This window comes from Gorilla gorilla, chromosome 2 (assembly GCF_029281585.2).
Source record: "Gorilla gorilla gorilla isolate KB3781 chromosome 2, NHGRI_mGorGor1-v2.1_pri, whole genome shotgun sequence".
Lineage (NCBI taxonomy): Eukaryota > Metazoa > Chordata > Mammalia > Primates > Hominidae > Gorilla > Gorilla gorilla.
The window spans coordinates 47,987,905-48,006,077 of NC_086017.1; the positions used below are offsets into that span (position 1 = coordinate 47,987,905).

General features: G+C 48.2%; 1 protein-coding gene across 7 annotated transcripts in view; it reads left to right on the plus strand.

Annotated features, from left to right (window-relative positions):
* DLEC1 (DLEC1 cilia and flagella associated protein) overlaps positions 1–18,173 on the plus strand; it is a 75,001-nt gene that overhangs the window by 45,318 nt on the left and 11,510 nt on the right. For 5 of the 7 annotated variants that reach the window (XR_008678018.2, XM_055381285.2, XM_055381283.2 and 2 more), the window contains exons 12-23: positions 646–808; positions 1,920–2,112; positions 2,930–2,988; positions 3,612–3,780; positions 4,225–4,318; positions 4,533–4,663; positions 4,770–4,928; positions 7,326–7,465; positions 14,629–14,782; positions 15,449–15,559; positions 16,489–16,619; positions 17,147–17,338. Coding sequence is in view for 6 of the 7 variants with exons in the window: in XM_055381285.2 (XP_055237260.1) it covers positions 646–808; positions 1,920–2,112; positions 2,930–2,988; positions 3,612–3,780; positions 4,225–4,318; positions 4,533–4,663; positions 4,770–4,928; positions 7,326–7,465; positions 14,629–14,782; positions 15,449–15,559; positions 16,489–16,619; positions 17,147–17,338 (1,696 nt within the window). In the remaining variant the exon portion in view is untranslated. The remainder of the gene's footprint in view (positions 1–645; positions 809–1,919; positions 2,113–2,929; positions 2,989–3,611; positions 3,781–4,224; positions 4,319–4,532; positions 4,664–4,769; positions 4,929–7,325; positions 7,466–14,628; positions 14,783–15,448; positions 15,560–16,488; positions 16,620–17,146; positions 17,339–18,173) is intronic. The other 2 variants (XM_055381286.2, XM_055381284.2) reach the window with 1 other exon arrangement.

The window sequence follows — 18,173 nt, forward strand, 5'->3', positions numbered from 1 at the left end:
CAGTAGCATTAGCAGCAGCCCACCTCTTTCCTCTGTGTGTCAGGAGCGCACATTAAGAATGCTGCAGCCTCCAGGTGCCAGAGTCTAGTTTCAGGCCCATTGCTCTGGTCTGACTTTGGAGACCCAAGCCAGTGTGGCCTCCAAGACAGTCCAAGGAGCCTTCTAGCAAGAGACAGATGGAAACCTGGGGTGAAATCTTTCATTGTTTCATTTTGAAACTCACTTTGACTCCTTTGGGGAATTGCCAGTGGCTCACACATAAACAGCCAGAGCCACCTCTAGATTTCTGCAGGGTTAGAAGAGGCATCCTAGGAATCGTGACAAGATGCCCCTGGTCGCCCCTCCCTCCCTCCTTCCTTCCCTCTTTTTCTCCTTCCCTCCCTCCTTTTCTCCCTTCTTCTCTCCCTTCCTCATTAATTGAGTGTCTGCTATATGCTAGGTTCTCAAAATCACCTCCTTTTGGTCTTCAAAGATGTGAGAACATTAACCTGTGTGCGGATATCCCCCTTTTCCCTCCAGTGTGAGCTTGCAGGAATCACGGTCAAGGCCAGCTGCATATGGATGGCGGCATGGGTCCTGCAGCAGCCTTGGCCTGATTTCAGCCCTAGTGAGCCTTCACTGACTTTGCTTACTCTACTTTGGCAGGAATTGGGCAGCTGATTGCTTTGGATCTGATCTATATTTCTGGTGAAAAAAGCCAACCAGACCCTGGAGAGCTCACAGACTTAACAGCCCAGCACTTCATACGATTTGAGCCTGAAAACCTTCGGTCCACGGCTAGGAAGCAGCTGATTATTAGAAATGCTACGTGGGTAACCCCTGTGTGTGCCCCAATACCCAACCCTTCTTCTTGCTTACCTGGCCCTCAGTCCCAGTGAGACAGGAGGTCCTTCCAAGGGCCTGGGGAAGACTGGGCACAGAATGGGTATCCAAATTCAATTGAGGGATCCAGATTGACCCAGTCTATCATGGAAACCAGTAGCCACTCTTGGCTACTTAAATTTAAATCAATTAACATTAAATTAAGAGCTCACTTCCTCAGTGGCACCAGCCACATGTAGCTAGTGGCTGTCATATTGGACAGTGCAGATCTGTAAGATCTCCATCCCTTCAGGAAGTTATGTTAGATAGTGCTGCCCCAAATCATCCTGGACCATCCCTAGCCAGCCCCAGCTTTCCAGAGACGACATACCATGCCTGTGTAGGGGAAGCCATCCAAGTCCCAGGGGCAGACAGACTATAGTCTGTGGGTTTCATTCTCCTTGCCATTTATTTCCTGACCCACCTCTGAGCACCACCATGAAACCAGGACAAATCTCAGGGAGCCTCCCAACCAGGGCTGCCCTGGGGACCCCAGACATTACACAGGACTCTGTCACCTCTCCCCCGGGATAGCTGCAAGTCCTGCCCCTCCTATGCTATGGAGTTGCCACTGTTCCTGTTGGCAGCCAGTAGGCACATATCTTTCTGGACACAGCTGTCCTGGGAGCCCATAACAGGAAAGGCAGAGGGCAGGAATGGGGTTGATGTGGCAAACCTTGGAAACTCATGTGGTGAGAGACACTGCAGAAGATCTTCCCAATATTAGGGGGTGATGCATAGCCTCTTACACTTTAATGATTGGAACATGAGTTCCTGACTTACCATGTCCCCTGAGTCATGGTAGCTCCAACCTCCAGCTGCCATGGCTGGGAAGCGAGGAGCTCTCTTACATAGTCTCTGTCTTAGACTCCGTCGCCTACCTGCTGCCCCTCCTCCATTGGAGGGTCCTCCATTGGAAGGGTGTGAAGACTGACCCGGTTTCTTCCTGTTCCTAGGTCCTTTCCTGCTCCCTCTTGGAGCAGGGTAGGGAGGCATGGGGTGGAGGGACCTGGTCCCAGCAGAACTGGGACATGGCCTTGGATACATTGCCCCCACAGGCACGTGGAGCTGGCCTTCTACTGGCAGATCATGAAGCCCAACCTGCAGCCCCTCATGCCTGGAGAAACCTTCAGCATGGACAGCATCAAGTGCCACCCTGACAAGGAGACCGCCTTCTCCATCATGCCCAGAAAGGGCGTTCTAAGCCCCCACACAGACCACGAGTTCATCCTGAGCTTTTCTCCTCATGAGGTTCAGATGGTGTCATCTCAGTAGCCACACATGGTTGGATCATGTATTTAGACCCCCCACCCGTGCTCTTCAATCACACTGAAGCCACAGCTGGGCCCACCGAGGCGCCATCCTGCCCAGGCCAGCACTTGGCTGAGTTGGGTTGGAGTACACACCTGGTGTCCGGGGCAAAGCAGCTCATTTTGTCTGGTCCTGATCCCAGACTCACCCCATCTGCAGCAAGACCCTTGGCCGGCTTCCTCCGCTCTGGGTGTCTCCCACATGTCTACTATGGCAAAAAACATTACCATCCCCACCCATACCACAGCATCCCCTAGAGAGAGTGAGGTGCAGGGACCTGAGGGCCAGGTTAGCACAGCGCTGGCCCCAGCGTGGAGGGAAGCCCTGTGGGCCACGGTTAGGCTAGAAGGGAATTCAAGCTGGGCATGAAAAGGATGCTCCGGGGCCATTGTTAGTGGGTTTGGGGCTGAGATGAGTGATCCTGCCTCTGGTCCCAGCATCCAGCTGCCTCGTTGTCTATCCTGGGAGGGTGTGGTGCTTCAGACACGTTGAGGGGCTTTGTCAGCATCAGGAAGGCCTTTGCTTCTTGCCCCCAGGCCCAGCTGAGACAGGCCCCTGAGTCCTGGCTCATGTTCTGGCAGCAACTTCACTTTTCCTAAGGAGGGGAGGAGGCAGCAGGGAAGCAACCCTGGGTTTTCAGAAGGTCCTTCTGATGGCTAGGCTAAGGGGAGGAAGAATTCCTGCCATGCCCCAGCCTTCTCCAGGACAACCTGCTGGAACGCAGTGGTGTTTTCAGGGCACTGTGTTTGCCTTGCAGCTGAGGGATTTTCACAGTGTGCTCCAGATGGTGCTAGAGGAAGTCCCAGAGCCTGTAAGGTGAGAGAAACTGGGCCCTGGATGAGAAGTGGGCAGCTGGGCCTTCCCCGACCTTGGGGGTTCTCCTGGGGAAGGTATCAGGTGAGGGGGAGTGGGCAGCCTGGCCCCCGCAGGCTTTGGGGAGTGAGAGCATTTTTTTTGCCTTGCCCTGGCAACCCAGCCCTGCAATGGGCTGAGCACACTAAGCTCACTAAACTCACTATGAGGCCACCCCAGGAACTTTGGAGCTGTGCCCCAGGCCCATTGTTGCTCTTGGGGAGCCAAACTGGAGGGCCCTCGGTGGTGGTGAGTGCGGAGGGAAAGCTTTGCTCCCACGGTGTAAACCTTCAGGCTAGGGCTCCAGGCAGCCCGGTGCAGAGATCCCAGGCTGGAGGGCTGCAGATGGTCCCTGGAGGCAGCAGGGCAGTGCCCCGTCCCAGTCCTTACACTAAACCACTGTCACAGCCATCGGTGCTCATCACCTTTCAGGCACTGGCTAATGCCTCTGATTTAGGGGGCTCAGGAGCTGTGAGTTAGGCAGTGTTTTCTTTTCACAAGGCCAAACATGTGGGACAGAGGCAGGGACACTCTAGGATGTGCTTCCAGGTGTGCCGGCTCCTAGCTAACGGTGGGTTTGTGTTTAGTTCAGAAGCGGAGAGCCTGGGGCACTCCTCCTACTCTGTGGATGATGTGATCGTCCTGGAAATCGAGGTGAAAGGCTCAGTAGAACCTTTCCAGGTTCTCTTAGAGCCATATGCCCTCATCATCCCAGGGGAGAACTACGTTGGGATAAATGTGAAGAAGCCTTTTAAGGTAGGTCGTTGTCTCTCCCCTGCCTAGGCTGGCAGAGGCAGTGTTGACATGAGTGCAAGTGTAGGGAGGATATAGCAGGAGGGGCAGATGGTAGCAGCCACTGCATGGAGGCTGAGGCTATTCCCAGGGCTTTGAACCCAACTTGACTTGCACAGATGCATAGGCCAGGCATGGCTGTCTTCTTTTATCAGCCTCCCAGAATCCTCTGAAAGTTAGGGCTGTGGAACCTATTCCCGTCCTTGGCAGAGTATGTCAGCCACAGGCACTGCAGTGTGGAGGGAGGGTGCTTTTGGGTTGGGAGGCCCATGGCTTTGGGTGGCCAGGAATTAGCCGGGAAGTGTCATATGGACTCTTTACGAGCCCACAATCCTACAGTCCTTCAGCAGGTACAGAATTGACATGAAGGGGCAGTAAATGGGCAGCCTGGTCTCGGGTGTCTTTCAGATGTGGAACAACAGCAAGTCACCCATCAGATACCTGTGGGGGAAGATCAGCGACTGCCACATCATTGAAGTGGAGCCCGGCACAGGGGTCATAGGTACCTTGGGGACTGCAGGAGGGGTTGTGACCTGCCTGGGGCTGGCTCAGGAAGAAATCTTCAGAGTTAAAGGGGCTTGTGCAGGGCTTTTGGTGTCCTGTGACTGCTCTGGCTGAGGCCTGGGATGTGAGGGAGATGAGATGTCTGGGCCCAGTCATAGGAGGAAACTGCCTCTGCTTCTCTTCTCCACCTCTCTCTTTCCCTCTCTTCTCAGAGCCCAGTGAGGTCGGGGATTTTGAGTTGAACTTTACTGGGGGTGTCCCTGGCCCCACAAGCCAGGACCTGCTGTGTGAAATCGAAGACTCGCCCTCGCCAGTGGTGTTACACATTGAGGCTGTCTTTAAGGTGCTGCAGGTGGAGCTGGGCAGTGGGGTGGGCCCAGAGAGGTGGCAGGGCTGGGATACTGAACCATCCCCAGGTGGCCCAGTGACAGGCCCTCTGGGTGTCTCAGGGGCCTGCCCTCATCATCAACGTCTCAGCCCTTCAGTTTGGTCTGCTCCGCCTGGGGCAGAAAGCCACAAACTCCATCCAGATCCGGAACGTCAGCCAGCTCCCAGCCACATGGCGCATGAAGGAGAGCCCAGTCTGCCTCCAGGAAAGGCCTGAGGATGTAAGTCGGGCACTGCTGGTTCCTCTGGTGCCCCCACAATGAGCCCGTTTAGCTTGCCCTGGTGAAACTTGCCCTGGTGTGTTTAGATCAGAGCTTTGAGGCTGGTGGAGGAAAAGCCTGCCTGGTGACTTCGGCCTGGCGGTGCCTCCTGTTCTCCCCATCGCTGAGGCAACTCAGCTCCTCTCTACAGCCAAATGTAATCCCCCATCAGCATTTCCTGTGCCTTTCGCTACCATCGGATTTAGAAGTAGGGCGTGGGTTTCTCCCTCAGAGCCGTCTGAGGCAGGAAGAGATGGGCAGCTAGGTTGGGCAGGAAGCCTCCAAGGCTGCTGCTGCTCCAGCCGCATTCCCACCTCCTCCCCACTCTCTGGAAGGTTCGGATCCTCCCAGGGATCTGCTACCAGATGGCATCTGGTCACAGGCTGGCAGCCCAAACCCAAGGCTCCAAAAAGAAAATTCAAGATTTATTTCCACTCAAATAGCACTTTTCACTATAAAAGTAGGAAAAAAAGCAGCTAAGTATTATCGTAATCATATTTAAATGCAGTGGGCGATCTGGAACAAGACAAAGTCACACAAATCACCAGCTACTCGCAAAGTGCCCGCAGTGAGTCGTACATCACCGCCCCTTCACCATGGCATGGCTGCAGCTCCCTGGTGGACTGCACATGTGAGACCCTGGCCATGTCTGTTTGGTGACCACACTGTCCTTCTGGCTGCTTCCCACCGAGGTCCCCATCCTGCTTGCCCACTTGCCCTCCGAGTCAGAACACCGCACACTTTTCCTTCTGTATTAAGGAGCCCAGGGAAGACAATCCAAGCCATGCATATACCTTATTTTGCTAGTGTGCATTATCTTTCTCCAAGGAAAGTGGACTTTCCTTTCTATTCCAGGGAGGCCTTGCTCCTTTACCTGATGGCCTATAGCTGGGCACTCTGAAACCTAGAAGTTATGACAGTGTGCATCAAATTGCCAACGCCATTGCCAAGTACCTGTTACACAGGCTTGGAGTTCAATGCTTTCCCTCCCAGGGCTCATCGATCTCCCACCATGGATCCTGAAACCACAAAAGACTAAGGCTGGGGCTTGGGCTGGGATGGGGCTGGGGGCAGGGTGGCATCAGTATCTTTAGTGTCCACGTTATGTTTAGCCAAGAACCCTTTCTTCACATGAAACTTTATGCAAAAGCCCAGTACACAGAATAAACTGTGACTGCTCCAGCCACCCAGAGACCCCCTTGTTAGGCACCTCTGCCCCATCCTGCTTCTCCCCACATTCCAGTCCCCTGCACTTCTAGGGATTTCCTGGGATTTTCCAGAGCACAGTTAGAAGCTTACAGACCTCAGCCAGCCTCCTCATTTGATAGAGGAGAGACTGGAAGGGGCAGGGCTTCCCCAGGGTCATACGGCTGATGGGTAGCGGCATCACATCTGATCCCTCTTGTCTAGTTTTCAGTCTGTGGTGTTCTCCCACTGTGAAGAATAACTATGTTTTATAATGGAAATAATTGCCAATGTTATAGTATTGTAAGATAATTCCCTCTCTACAGTTCTCTGCACTCTATTCTTTTGAGCTCTCAAAAATAATGTTGGGATTTGGGGTTTGTTAGATGGTCTCAGATTAGGGGACACAGAGCTGCTGAAACCCAACCCTAGACTACAGCCACCCCCAGAGCTCCAGAGCTCCAAGGGAGATGCACATGAGCAACAAAGACAAAATAAAGCAAAGTGGCTCCTTACAGGGACAAGTGTCCTCTCTCAGTCAGGGCAGGAAGAATGGAATGTAAAGAGCCCTCCCCAGATGGGGACACTTTTCTTCCTGCTCTTTCCCTTCCCCTCTCCCTTTGTGTGTGTGCCTGGCATGGGAGGAGGGGCAGATCGGGGGGCGGGGTGGGGGTGGGGGTGGGTAAATGAGGCTGAGCCTGCAGTAGGGGACAGAAGGAGGGGGTGGGGGAAAGACCACGTGGGTGCAAAGGAGAAATCTGGCCACAACAGACTCTCCCCTCCCCTAATCTAGTGACCTGGTGGCTTTCCTCAGTTGAAGCTGCTCAGAGGGCTACCCCCCTAGTTTGGCTCACCAGCTCTCCTCTGGCTCCCCAGCTCTCCCCATTTTCCCTGGAGCACCTCCCTCCACCTTCTATCTCTCAGATCTGGGCCAGGGCATGGGGCCCTCTGACTTATGTATTCCTTTACTTGGAGACTCAGTTTCTATGCTCTTAATCCTGAGACTCTTGTGGCTGTGGTCCCCCACCTGCTTGCCTGTTTCTGGATCCCAGATGGCTCTTGGAAGAGCTGGGGCAGCTTAGGAGTGACTTTGGTTAGGCATGGCCAGCCCCCAGTTCCTCTGCAATTCCAAGTGTCCTCAGTGCTCATCCTCCTGAGTGTTCTCCGGGGCAGGTGTCTCCCTTCGACATTGAGCCTTCGAGTGGCCAGCTTCACTCTCTGGGGGAGTGCAGGGTGGACATCACCTTGGAGGCCCTGCACTGCCAGCATCTGGAGACCGTCCTGGAGCTGGAGGTGGAAAATGGGGCCTGGAGGTAAGGGTGCCGTGGGAAGAGCCACTACAACAAACTATGCATATTCGTGATGTATTTATCTATATTATATATTTATCTAGAGATGTTCTGGATTTAAAACTATTGAATCCAGAAAATTAGTATTCTATAAAATTTGTAAATTACAGAAAAGAAACTCAAAATGACCCATAATCCATTCCCTAGGGATGATCCACTGATAATATTATGTATATATCTTTCTAGGGTGTGTGTATTAAAGAGATGTAAATTAGTATAACTACTTTCGAAACTACGTTAGCATCAGCTAGTGTTTGCCCTTCTGAGTATACTCCCAGGGAAATCCTTATACATGCACAGTGGGAGATGTGTGCTCATGTTGGAATGCTCAGACTGGACTGTTCCTACAGGAAAAACTAGAAAAAACCACTGTCTGTCAACAGGAGAATGGACATTTAAAAAGTGTGACATATTTAAATGAGCACATACCATTGTATTCTGGGAGGAACATGCTAGAGGTTTCAAAGGTATTAGTAGTATTCCTTTTTTTCTTCTTCATTCTCCCTCCACTCCCCCACTTCCCTCCTTCTCTTTCTTTCTAGTGGAAAACTTCTCACATATATAAAAACAGAAAGAATAGTATAATAAACCCCCACATACTCTTTCCTCCCTTCAATAATTGTCAACTCACTGCAAGTACTGTTTCATCCATATCCCCTATCTCCTTCTCCCCACTCCTTCCCAAATTATTTTCAAATAAAATATTCATTTTCCTGCTGGGCATGGTGGCTCACGCCTGTAATCCCAGCACTTTGGGAGGCCGAGGCAGGCAAATCACGAGGTCAGGAGTTCGAGATCAGCCTGGCCAGTATGGTGAAACCCCGTCTTTACTAAAAATACAAAAATTAGCTGGGTGTGGTGGTGCTCGCCTGTAGTCCAGCTACTTAGGAGGCTGAGGCAGAAGAATCACTTGAATCCTGGAGGCAGAGGTTGCAGTGAATGAATATATATATATTCATTTTCTTAAGCTGGCTGGTGATAATATTTTGTTTCTAAAGTTGTGTGGAGGTAGTACATAGATGTTGTTTTATTAGTCGTTAAACTATATATATGTTTAAACTGTATATATGTTTTATACTCATTTTTGCATATATTTGGTGTTTCATTGTAAAAACATTTAAATGCTCATTTAAATCTCTATGGATGCTCTTGAATTATCCTCCAAAAAGACTGTGTCATTTTATACGTCTGCCTACAGTGTGTGAGACTAGCCATTACCCCACACTCTCACCATGACAAATGTTGTTGGACTTTGTATACTTGACCATCTGACAGTTGTTCAAATGTCCCCTCCTGTGATAACAACTACAGGTCTAGGTATGAGTCTTTGCATTGGTCCTTCAGGGCAATTTGCGGGCATTAGATGTGAAGGCTAAGTCTGCCTGCAGCTCTGGGGAAGGGCTTTCTATTAAGTCTTTGCTTATTTCCTTTCCTTTTCTGTCTCTGTTCTTTCTCCTGAAAGGACCTTGTATTATCAGAATGTTTACAGTAGCAGGTGATGGAAACACAGACATTACCAACTTAGGCAAAAAAGAGGAAGCATTGGCTCATGTAACTGGGCATTCCCACCTTGCTGAATCCAAGGGCCCAACACTTTTCCCTTTGTCTGGTCTTCTGCTTTCTCTCTTTCTCTACCCTCTTTCTCCCTTCTCTACCTCCATCCCAGCCCCAACCCATCTGCTGCTCTTTTTTTGTGGGCCTTTCTCTCCCCTATTGACAAGGGCCCTTCGCACTCTGCCTTGGGGAGAGGCCACTTAGAGCTCCAGGCTCACACACTCCCACCTTAACAACCTCTGAGAGCGAATCTGGCTCTTTGCAGAGATAGGCCCTGATTGCTCTTGCTCTTGTGTGGGTCGTGTACCTGCCCCTTCCCCTGCTGGGTGACAGGGAGGATCTGTCTCCAGAAGAGGCAATCATGTTTTGAAATTTCAAGCTTTGTTGTTCTTGCATCTTTCCTTTTCTATAGTAATCTGTTATAGTCTTATCAATGCAACAGCCTCTCAGATTCCCCCAAGAAAACGAATTTCTGTTTTCCCAGATGTTGGAGTTCTTTACTTTTTGAGTTTTCTTCTGCTTCTAGTAATCTTTGCCTGTCCAGTCCTGTTTTTGAATGGAGGAGGAAGTTGATTTGCATAAGGAGCTGGTGGTGTAAGTTTCTTCTGAGTAAAAGGGGGTAGATGTGGAGAGCACCCCTATTCTAAGGGGTGAAGTACATGTGAGTCACCACCCTCAGAGCACACAGCTAGCGTGAATCCATCAGAGAAAGGGACCTTTGGGGAAAACAGCCCTAAACAAACAGTGGAGAAAACCCACACTGGGCAGCTACACAAATCAATCCGTGCCTTCATTCGTAAATAAGAATGAAGGAATAGCATCTTTCTGGTTGTTTCTTCCTCATGACAGTTGAGAGGTCCAGTGTTACTGCAGGCTCTGCCCTGGCCTCTCTCCAGCGTGATACCCACAGTCTTCAGTGGGGGCAAATACTGTGGCAGCCCAGTCTTTTTCTTAAATTTCAATTTTAATTTTTATTATTTGTACAAATTTATGGGGTACATGTGCAATTGTGTTAAGTGCGTAGATTATATAGTGGTCAAGTCAGGGCTTTAGGGTATCCATCACCCAAATAGCATACATTGTACTCATGAACTAATTTCTCATCACCCATTTCCCTCCTATGCCCTCACCCTTCCAAGTCTCCGTTGTCTATCATTCCAATCTCTGTGTCCGTATGTACACATTTTTAGCACCCACTTGAGTGAGATCATGTGATATTTGACTTCTGTGCCTGGGGCAGCCCACTCTTCCATGTGTTGCTCTGAGCTCTGGGGCTGGAGCCCTGACCTGGCTAAGCCAATGGATCTTCAGCAGTGCTTTGCTCAGCTCCCCCGCCCTTTGATGCCCTCATTCCATCATTAAGTATTGCATTGCACGTAACGTGTGCAGGGATTTCAAGCAGCAGTTTTGTTCTCCTCTGTTTTATCAGTTAACCTGATCACATTATTTCTTTCTCCTATTTTCTTTTCCTTGTTTGCATAACATTTTATTTGCTTTATTATCTTTTACTTCAAAATTTTCACAAATAGGGCATTTGCTAGATATTATATTTCTTTGCATTCACAATTTGTCTGTTTGGCACAAAGCTAGCTTTCTGCCTGTGTCAGCTTTGAATGTGCCTTCCTCACTAAGCTTAATCATTTTTAGCTTAATCATTTTGATTTAAAGTGAGATACGTACGACTCTTCTTTTCACTTGAAGACTTAGAGTCTACTGTAGGGTTATCAGTTGGTCTAATTTCAATATTGTTGTGTCTCAAGGAATAGGGAGGCCTGAGGAGAGGGAGAGAGATGGGAATGACCAGTAAGTAGAGCAGTCAAAACGCACACAGCATTTACCAGTTGAGCCCATTATCTTATATGATTGCTGTTTATGGCACCCCAAAACAATTACAGTAGTAACATCAAAGATCACTAATCACAGGTTACCATAACAGCTATAACAAAAAAGTTTGCAAGACATGACACAGAGACATGAAATGAGGACGTGCAATTGGAAAAATGACATTGATAGGCTTGCTCAATGCAGTGTTGTCACAAACCTTCGATTTGTAAAAATCACAGTATCTGTGAAGTGCAATAAAGCAGAGCATAATAAGATGAGGTATGTTTGTAACTGAATTTCTTATATAGGTCAATTTAGACTTTTTTCTTGGCCAGGCACAGTGGCTGATGCCTGTAATCCCAGCACTTTGGGAGGCCGAGGTGGGCGGATCACCTAAGGTCAGGAGTTCGAGACCAGGCTAGCCAACATGGTAAAACCCCATTTCTACTAAAAATACAAAAATTAGCCGGGTGTGGTGGTGCACACCTGTAATCCCAGCTACTCGGGAGGCTGAGGCATGAGAATAGCTTGAACCTGGGAGGCAGAGGCTGCAGTGAGCCGAGATTGTGCCAGTGCACTCCAGCCTGGGCAACAGAGCAAGACTCTGTATGCCCCACCCCACCCCCCAAAAAAAAAGATTTTTTTTTTTTTTTTTTACTCAGTTTTGGTAGTTTGCATCACTGTAGGAATTTAGGAATTTGTCCATTTTATCTGTTATGTAATTTGTTGGTACATAGTTGTTAGTGGTATTCTCTGATAATTATTTTTATTTCTGTATGATCAGTAGTGATGTCCCCACTTTCATTCCTGATTTCTCTAATTTGAGTCTTGAGCAAATTTTTCATGGTCAGTCTAGTCTAGCTAAAGGTTTATCAATGTTGTTGATATTTTCAAAGAACCAGCTTTTGCTTTTGTTGATTTTCTGTAATGTTTTTCTATTTTCTATTTCATTTATCTCTGCTTTCTAGTCTTTATTATTTATGTCCTTCTACTTGCTTTGGGTTTAGTTTGCTCTTCTCTTTCTAGTTTATTAAGGTAAAAGCTGAGGTTTTTGATTTGCAATCTTTCTTTTTTGTTTGTTTGTTTAAAGAAAATTGTATTTACAAATATAAATTTTCCTCTAACCACTGCCTTAGTTGCATCCTATAACTTTTCATATATCATGTTTTCATTTTCATTGATATAAAAGTATTTTCTAATTTTTCTTGTGGTTTCTTATTTGACTTGTTTATGAATGTGTTATTTAATTTGCACATATTTTGTTACACAAATTTCTTTCTGTTGTTGATTTCTAATTTGATTCTATTGTTGTTGGAGAACCTACTTTATATAATTATAGTCCTTTAAAACTTATTGAGACTTGTTTTGTGGGATATTCTGGAGAATATTCCTTGTGCACTCGAGAAAAATAATGTATTCTGCTGTTATTGTGTAGAGTGTTGCCTGTTAGTTCTGTTTGGTTTATAGTGCTGTTTAAATCTTCTATTTCAATGTTTATCTTCTGGTTGTTTTTCCATTATTAAAAATGGGCTGTTGAAGTCTCCAACCATTATTGTTGAATTGCTGATCTCTCCTTCAATTCTGTCAGTTTTTGCTTCATGTATTTTGTGGTGCTGTTGTTAGATACATACATGTTTATAATTGTTATATCTTTCTAATTGATCTTTTTATAATTATAAAATATCCTTCCTTGTCTCTAATAACCATTTTTGTCTTAAAGCCTATTTTATCTAACATTCATATATCTCCTGGAGCTCTCTTTTGGGTACTGTTTGCATGATATATATTTTTCCATCCTTTTTCTTTGAAACTATTCGTGTCTTTGAATCTAAAGTGTCTCTTGTAAACAGCATATACTTGGATCATTTTTTTAAAATCCATTTTGCTAATCGCTGCCTTTTGATTGGATTGTTTAATCCCTTTATATTTAATGTAAATACTGATAAAGTAGAACTTACATCTCTCATTTTGCTATTTGTTTTCTGTATGTATTTTGTGTTTCCTGCATTCCTTGTGTTTCCTGCATTCTTCCATTATTGCCTTCTTCTTTGTTAGATAGGTAGTTTCTAGTATGCCGTTTTAATTTCCATGTTTCTTTTACTTTTTAAAAAGTTATTTTCTTACTGGTTGTCCAGGGCTTTATAGTATATCTTAATTTCAAAACAGTCTGGTTTAGATTAACACCAACTTAATTTCAGTAGTCTGAAATGTTACTGTAATATAGCTCAGCTCTATTCTCTCCCCTTCCTTTGTACTATTATTGTCATACAAATTACATACATATTTATACATTATAGGTTTATCAAGACAGTTTTACAGTTATTGGTTTATATAGTTGCCCTTTAAATCAGATAGAAAAGTAAGCAAAAATACATTTATTCTGTCTTTTGTATTTACATATGAATTTACCTTGATATGGTTATATCAGTCAAGGCTTAATATTTATTTCTTAATAACCTATTAAGACATTTATTACAAAGAATCAGCTTACACAACTATAGGGACTAACTAGGCAAGCCTAAAATCTGTAGGGCAGGTTTGCAGGAAGGGCATGCTGGCATTTTTGGGGATAAGATGAAGCTGTTATAAACACATGGAATTTCTTTGTCTGGGTAACCCCATTTCTGCTTTTAAGACCTTTTAGTGGCCAGGCACGGTAGCTCACCTTTGTAATCCCAGCACTTTGGGAGGCCAAGGTGGGAGGATCACCTGAGGTCAGGAGTTTGAGACCAACCTGGCCAACACACTGAAACCTCATCTCTACCAAAAATACAAAAACTTGCCTGGCATGGTGGCACATGCCTGTAGTCCCAGCTACTGGGGAGGCTGAGGCAGTAGAATTTCTTGAACCCGGGAGGCAGAGGTTGCAGTGAGCCAAGATCGCACCACTGCACCCCAGCCTGGGTGACAGAGTGAGACTCTATCTCAAAAAAAAAAAAAAAAAGACCTTTCAACTAATTGAATTAGGCCCATCTAGATTATCTAGGATAATCTCCTTTACTTAAACTTAACTGATTATGAACATTAATCATACCTACAAAATACCTTCAGCCGTTCAGACATGTAAAGAGCTTGCCCATCAAGCTCCTGCTCTCACAACAAGGAAAGACTGAACAAACTGAAACAATGATTTTTCTTAGATCTATCAGAGAGTTGAGGTTGCAGGACAAGTGGCCACCCCAAAAGCTGGAGATATAGGCAAATACTGAGAATACAGATCAGTTTACCTGAAGCAGAAGAACACTTAAATGGTAGTTTCAACAAATTCCTGGTGGCTAAGTATAGGCTAGCTTAAGAGTTTAAAAATCCTGGGGGCTCAGTAGGTTCTCATGGTGAAAACTGGAAAAAAAAATTCTCTCTTGTTTAGCCAGGGTGGGATGGGGAGGGGAAGTAACCATTCTGAAATATGCCCAGAGGAAAAATGAAATAAGCCACTTTGAAATAAGCCCAGAGTGTTCTTGCAACAATTTCTCTTACACCCGAGATTTCTACTTTTTGAGCAATTATAAATGGTACTATATTTTAAATTTCAGTTTCCACATGTTTGTTGTTAGTATATAAAAATGTGATTCATTTTTGTATATTGATCTTATATCCTGAAACTTTGCCAAACCCACTCATTAATTCTAGAGTTTCTAAAAATATAGATACCTTGGGATTTTCTACATAGACTGCATGTCATCTAGAAATAGGGACAGCTTTACTTCTTCTTTTCTGATCAGTATGCCTTTTGTTTCCTTGTGTTCCAGCTACCTTCCTGTGTATGCTGAGGTACAGAAGCCCCATGTGTACCTACAGAGCAGCCAGGTGGAGGTTAGAAATCTCTACCTGGGTGTGCCCGCGAAGACAACCATCACACTTATCAATGGCACGCTCCTGCCTACCCAGTTCCACTGGGGCAAGGTGAGTGAGCCCACAGCATCAGGCAGCAGTCTGCAGCCCTCAGCCACAGAGGCCCACGTAGAGGGGGGCATTGTCCCCCAAATATCCTCGCAGAACAGAGATACTCAGCCTCCCTCCCACATCCTGTCCCTTGCTCATAGTGTGCATAAAAGCTCCTCAAAGGAGCAACATATCTGGTCCAGCTTTTTTTGCCCTGCCTCTAGGGAATTCCAGTTCCCTGACCAAGAAGGAGTTTCTGGTGAACATAGCTAGAGCCTCCCAGCCAACATAGCCCATGACTGGCCCAGGTAGCTGTTGGAGCCCAGCTGTGGTGCTGCTCCTGCCCGTGGCTGACTGGGGAGCTCTGAGTGTCGTGGGACATAAGGCCACATCCATGTGCACCAGAAGCATCTGCCCTCTGCTCCCCATCCCTCGGGGCCTTCAAGGGCAGTTTCTTTAGTCCAGATAACCTCCCAACAAGTGGTAAAGTCCATCCAGGGTTGGGGAGGAGAGGAGAAGGGACCCGTGGTTTATCCCCAGAAGTGAGCACCCAGCCCTGTCGGTTTTGCTGTGGGCCCCAGTCTGCCAGTCTCCAGCATTGCATGCAGCAGTGCTGAGCACTCTCTGGATACTGGTCCATTCTGGGAGCCCAGTAAGTGACAACAGGCTCACTCATGTGTCTGCCAGCTCCTTGGGCACCAAGCAGATTTCTGCATGGTGACAGTCTCCCCCAAACATGGCCTGCTGGGCCCGAGCGAGGAGTGCCAGCTCAAGTTGGAGTTGACTGCTCATACCCAGGTGAGTAAGGCAATGTAGGGCCTGAGTGACCGGGAAGGCACCCTGCCAACCATATGTACCTGTGCCACCAGGGAGGCCCTAGCTTAGGCCACATTGCTGGTTCTTGTGGGTGGGGAAGAGATTTCTTGCATTTGGGTCTGGGGTTCCCATTCCTGCTGGGTCTGCTCCCTAGGGACACATGGTCAGAGAGCCTGGAGTAGGCCTGGATGTGCCCTGAGACCCACTGGCCATGCCTGGCCTTTGGCATGAGCTTTTGCCCTCCCCAGGCCATTCTTTATGGCCGCAGGTAGGCCCAGCTTTCTGATTTGCCCAGAGATCCAGAGCAGAGCTGTTGCTCACAGCAGGCACTGTGCCAGGTACTACTTGGGGAGGCTAACTGGTACCTAGGTTTCCCGCTAGAGGCCACCAGGGTGGAATATGCTCAGTCATAGGGCCGTTCCTAGCTGTCCCTTTGTGGTTCTTGTGGGAAAAGAAACTTCCTCCTTGCAGAGACTTGCAGACTCAGGTCTCAGTTCCCCCTGGCAAATATGGGGATGGCTGGCCTGAGCTCTGGGACGACAGACAGGCAGGCCCAGGTGTGGAACAGATCTTGCTCAGGGAGGGTTTGATTTCTAGGGTAGCAGCTTCATCAGAGGAAGTGCGCAGCTTCTCCAGAGGCCCTCTCTGAGGGGTCTCCCTTCACGTGGGCATGCCCAGATATTTGGGGCAGACTCAGACAGCCATAGGCCCTGAGGAAAGGGCCAGGCTTCCTGGGGCCGAGGGCGGGTCGACTGGCTGGGCTCACTGGAGGGACTGGAGATGAGCCTGGCCAGAGGTCAAGGCCTTTGTGTTGAACCCTCCACAGCAATCCCCTGTGCTGCGGAAGACCATCTGGGCTCATCTTCAGAGGCCCCAGGCCTGGTCTGACCCCTGGATGGGCTTTCTTATAGGAAGAGCTGACCCATCTGGCCCTCCCTTGTCACGTGTCAGGCATGAAGAAGCCACTGGTTCTAGGCATTTCTGGGAAGCCCCAGGGACTGCAAGTGGCCATCACCATCTCTAAGGAGAGCTCTGATTGCAGGTGAGCCCAGGGTTGGTGGTCTGGGGGTGGCAGTGGACTGAGGAATGAGGCAGCCGTGCCCAGGACCAGCACGGCACTGTGGTATCAGTCTGCGCCCATCTGATTCCTGCAGCCAGGAAAATGCCACAGTGTTATTGCGGCCACTCACTACTCCTGTGGGGACAGCTTCCTTTACCCCATCCCTGCCCTCTGTGTGGTCTCCCCACACATACTTGGAGGCATGGTGCCCCGGCAGGCAGGAGATGGCAGGGGACAGGGCTGTAGGAACCCTGGGCTTGCCCACATGAGGCCCAGCAACTGGGAGCCATGCCAGCATGCCGCTGGCCAGGGACGGTTTGTGCAGAGTTTGAGGCCTCTCTCAGCATCATGGGTGGGCAGGAAAGGTGGGGCTGTGGTTGGCAGCTCAATGAAACAGGAGTCTGAGGATGAAGCCTGGTGTCTGGGCAGCTTCTGCATGCCCACCCAAGATGGCTCTCTGGGCAGGGCCAAGGGTGGTGTGTTACATAGTACCGATGGGCACAGGACAGTGTTTTCAGCACAGAGCAGTGGCCAGGCCACCCAAAGGAGCTCCGCCTGGACTTTGGCTCAGCGGTGCCACTGAGGACCCGTGTGACTCGCCAGCTCATTCTCACCAATCGCTCCCCAATACGGACCCCTTTCTCCCTCAAGTTTGAGTACTTCGGGAGCCCCCAAAACAGCCTGAGCAAAAAGACCAGCCTGTAAGTCTTGCTTCTTTCACTTCCCAGGGCAGATGAAGCTGGATGGGGTGTACCCTGTTGAGCCTCTGTGTGGCTTAGGTGGCCAGTGGCTGGTCGGTGTGAGAGATGGGAGTGTGTGTTTTTACAGGTAGACATGGGGACAGGCAGAGAGGAAATGGCTCCTGCTGTCCACCTCCCGGGCCCTGAGTGGGCGTGTGGGAGAGGCTGGGATTGCGGCCCCTTCTCCTCAGCCTGGCCTGCTGGAGTGGAGGCTTCTGATGGACCAGGCAGATGGGCCTGTGGTGAGGGAGAGGTTACTGTAGACAGAAGGAACTGTGCAGGCCAAAGGGTGGGAGGAATAATAGTTCAGGAGCAGGGAGTCTTCAGGGACCACTGATAGCGTGCCTGGGCTGACATGTGGAGAGTGAGATGGGGTGCCCCATAGATCAGACAGTGATCAGCAAAGCTACTATGTGTAAGGACAGAGGCAAGATCTAGAGTGCTGCTTACACAGACACACACACACACACACGCGTACATATACACACACATGCATACACACATATACACATGCATACACACATGCATATACACATATACATACACATGCATAGACAAATATACACACATACACATATGTATACACATATACGCACATGCACACACATATATACATAAACATACATACATATGCACATACATACATGCTCATATACACACACACCCACATACACACATACACACAGGTGTGCCAGAACCAGCTAGCACTGGTTCAGGGGAACTGATTGTTAAATATTCAGGAATTTTGCAAGTCTCTAACTTGAAATGAAACATTATAATTTAGGACTTTTTTTTT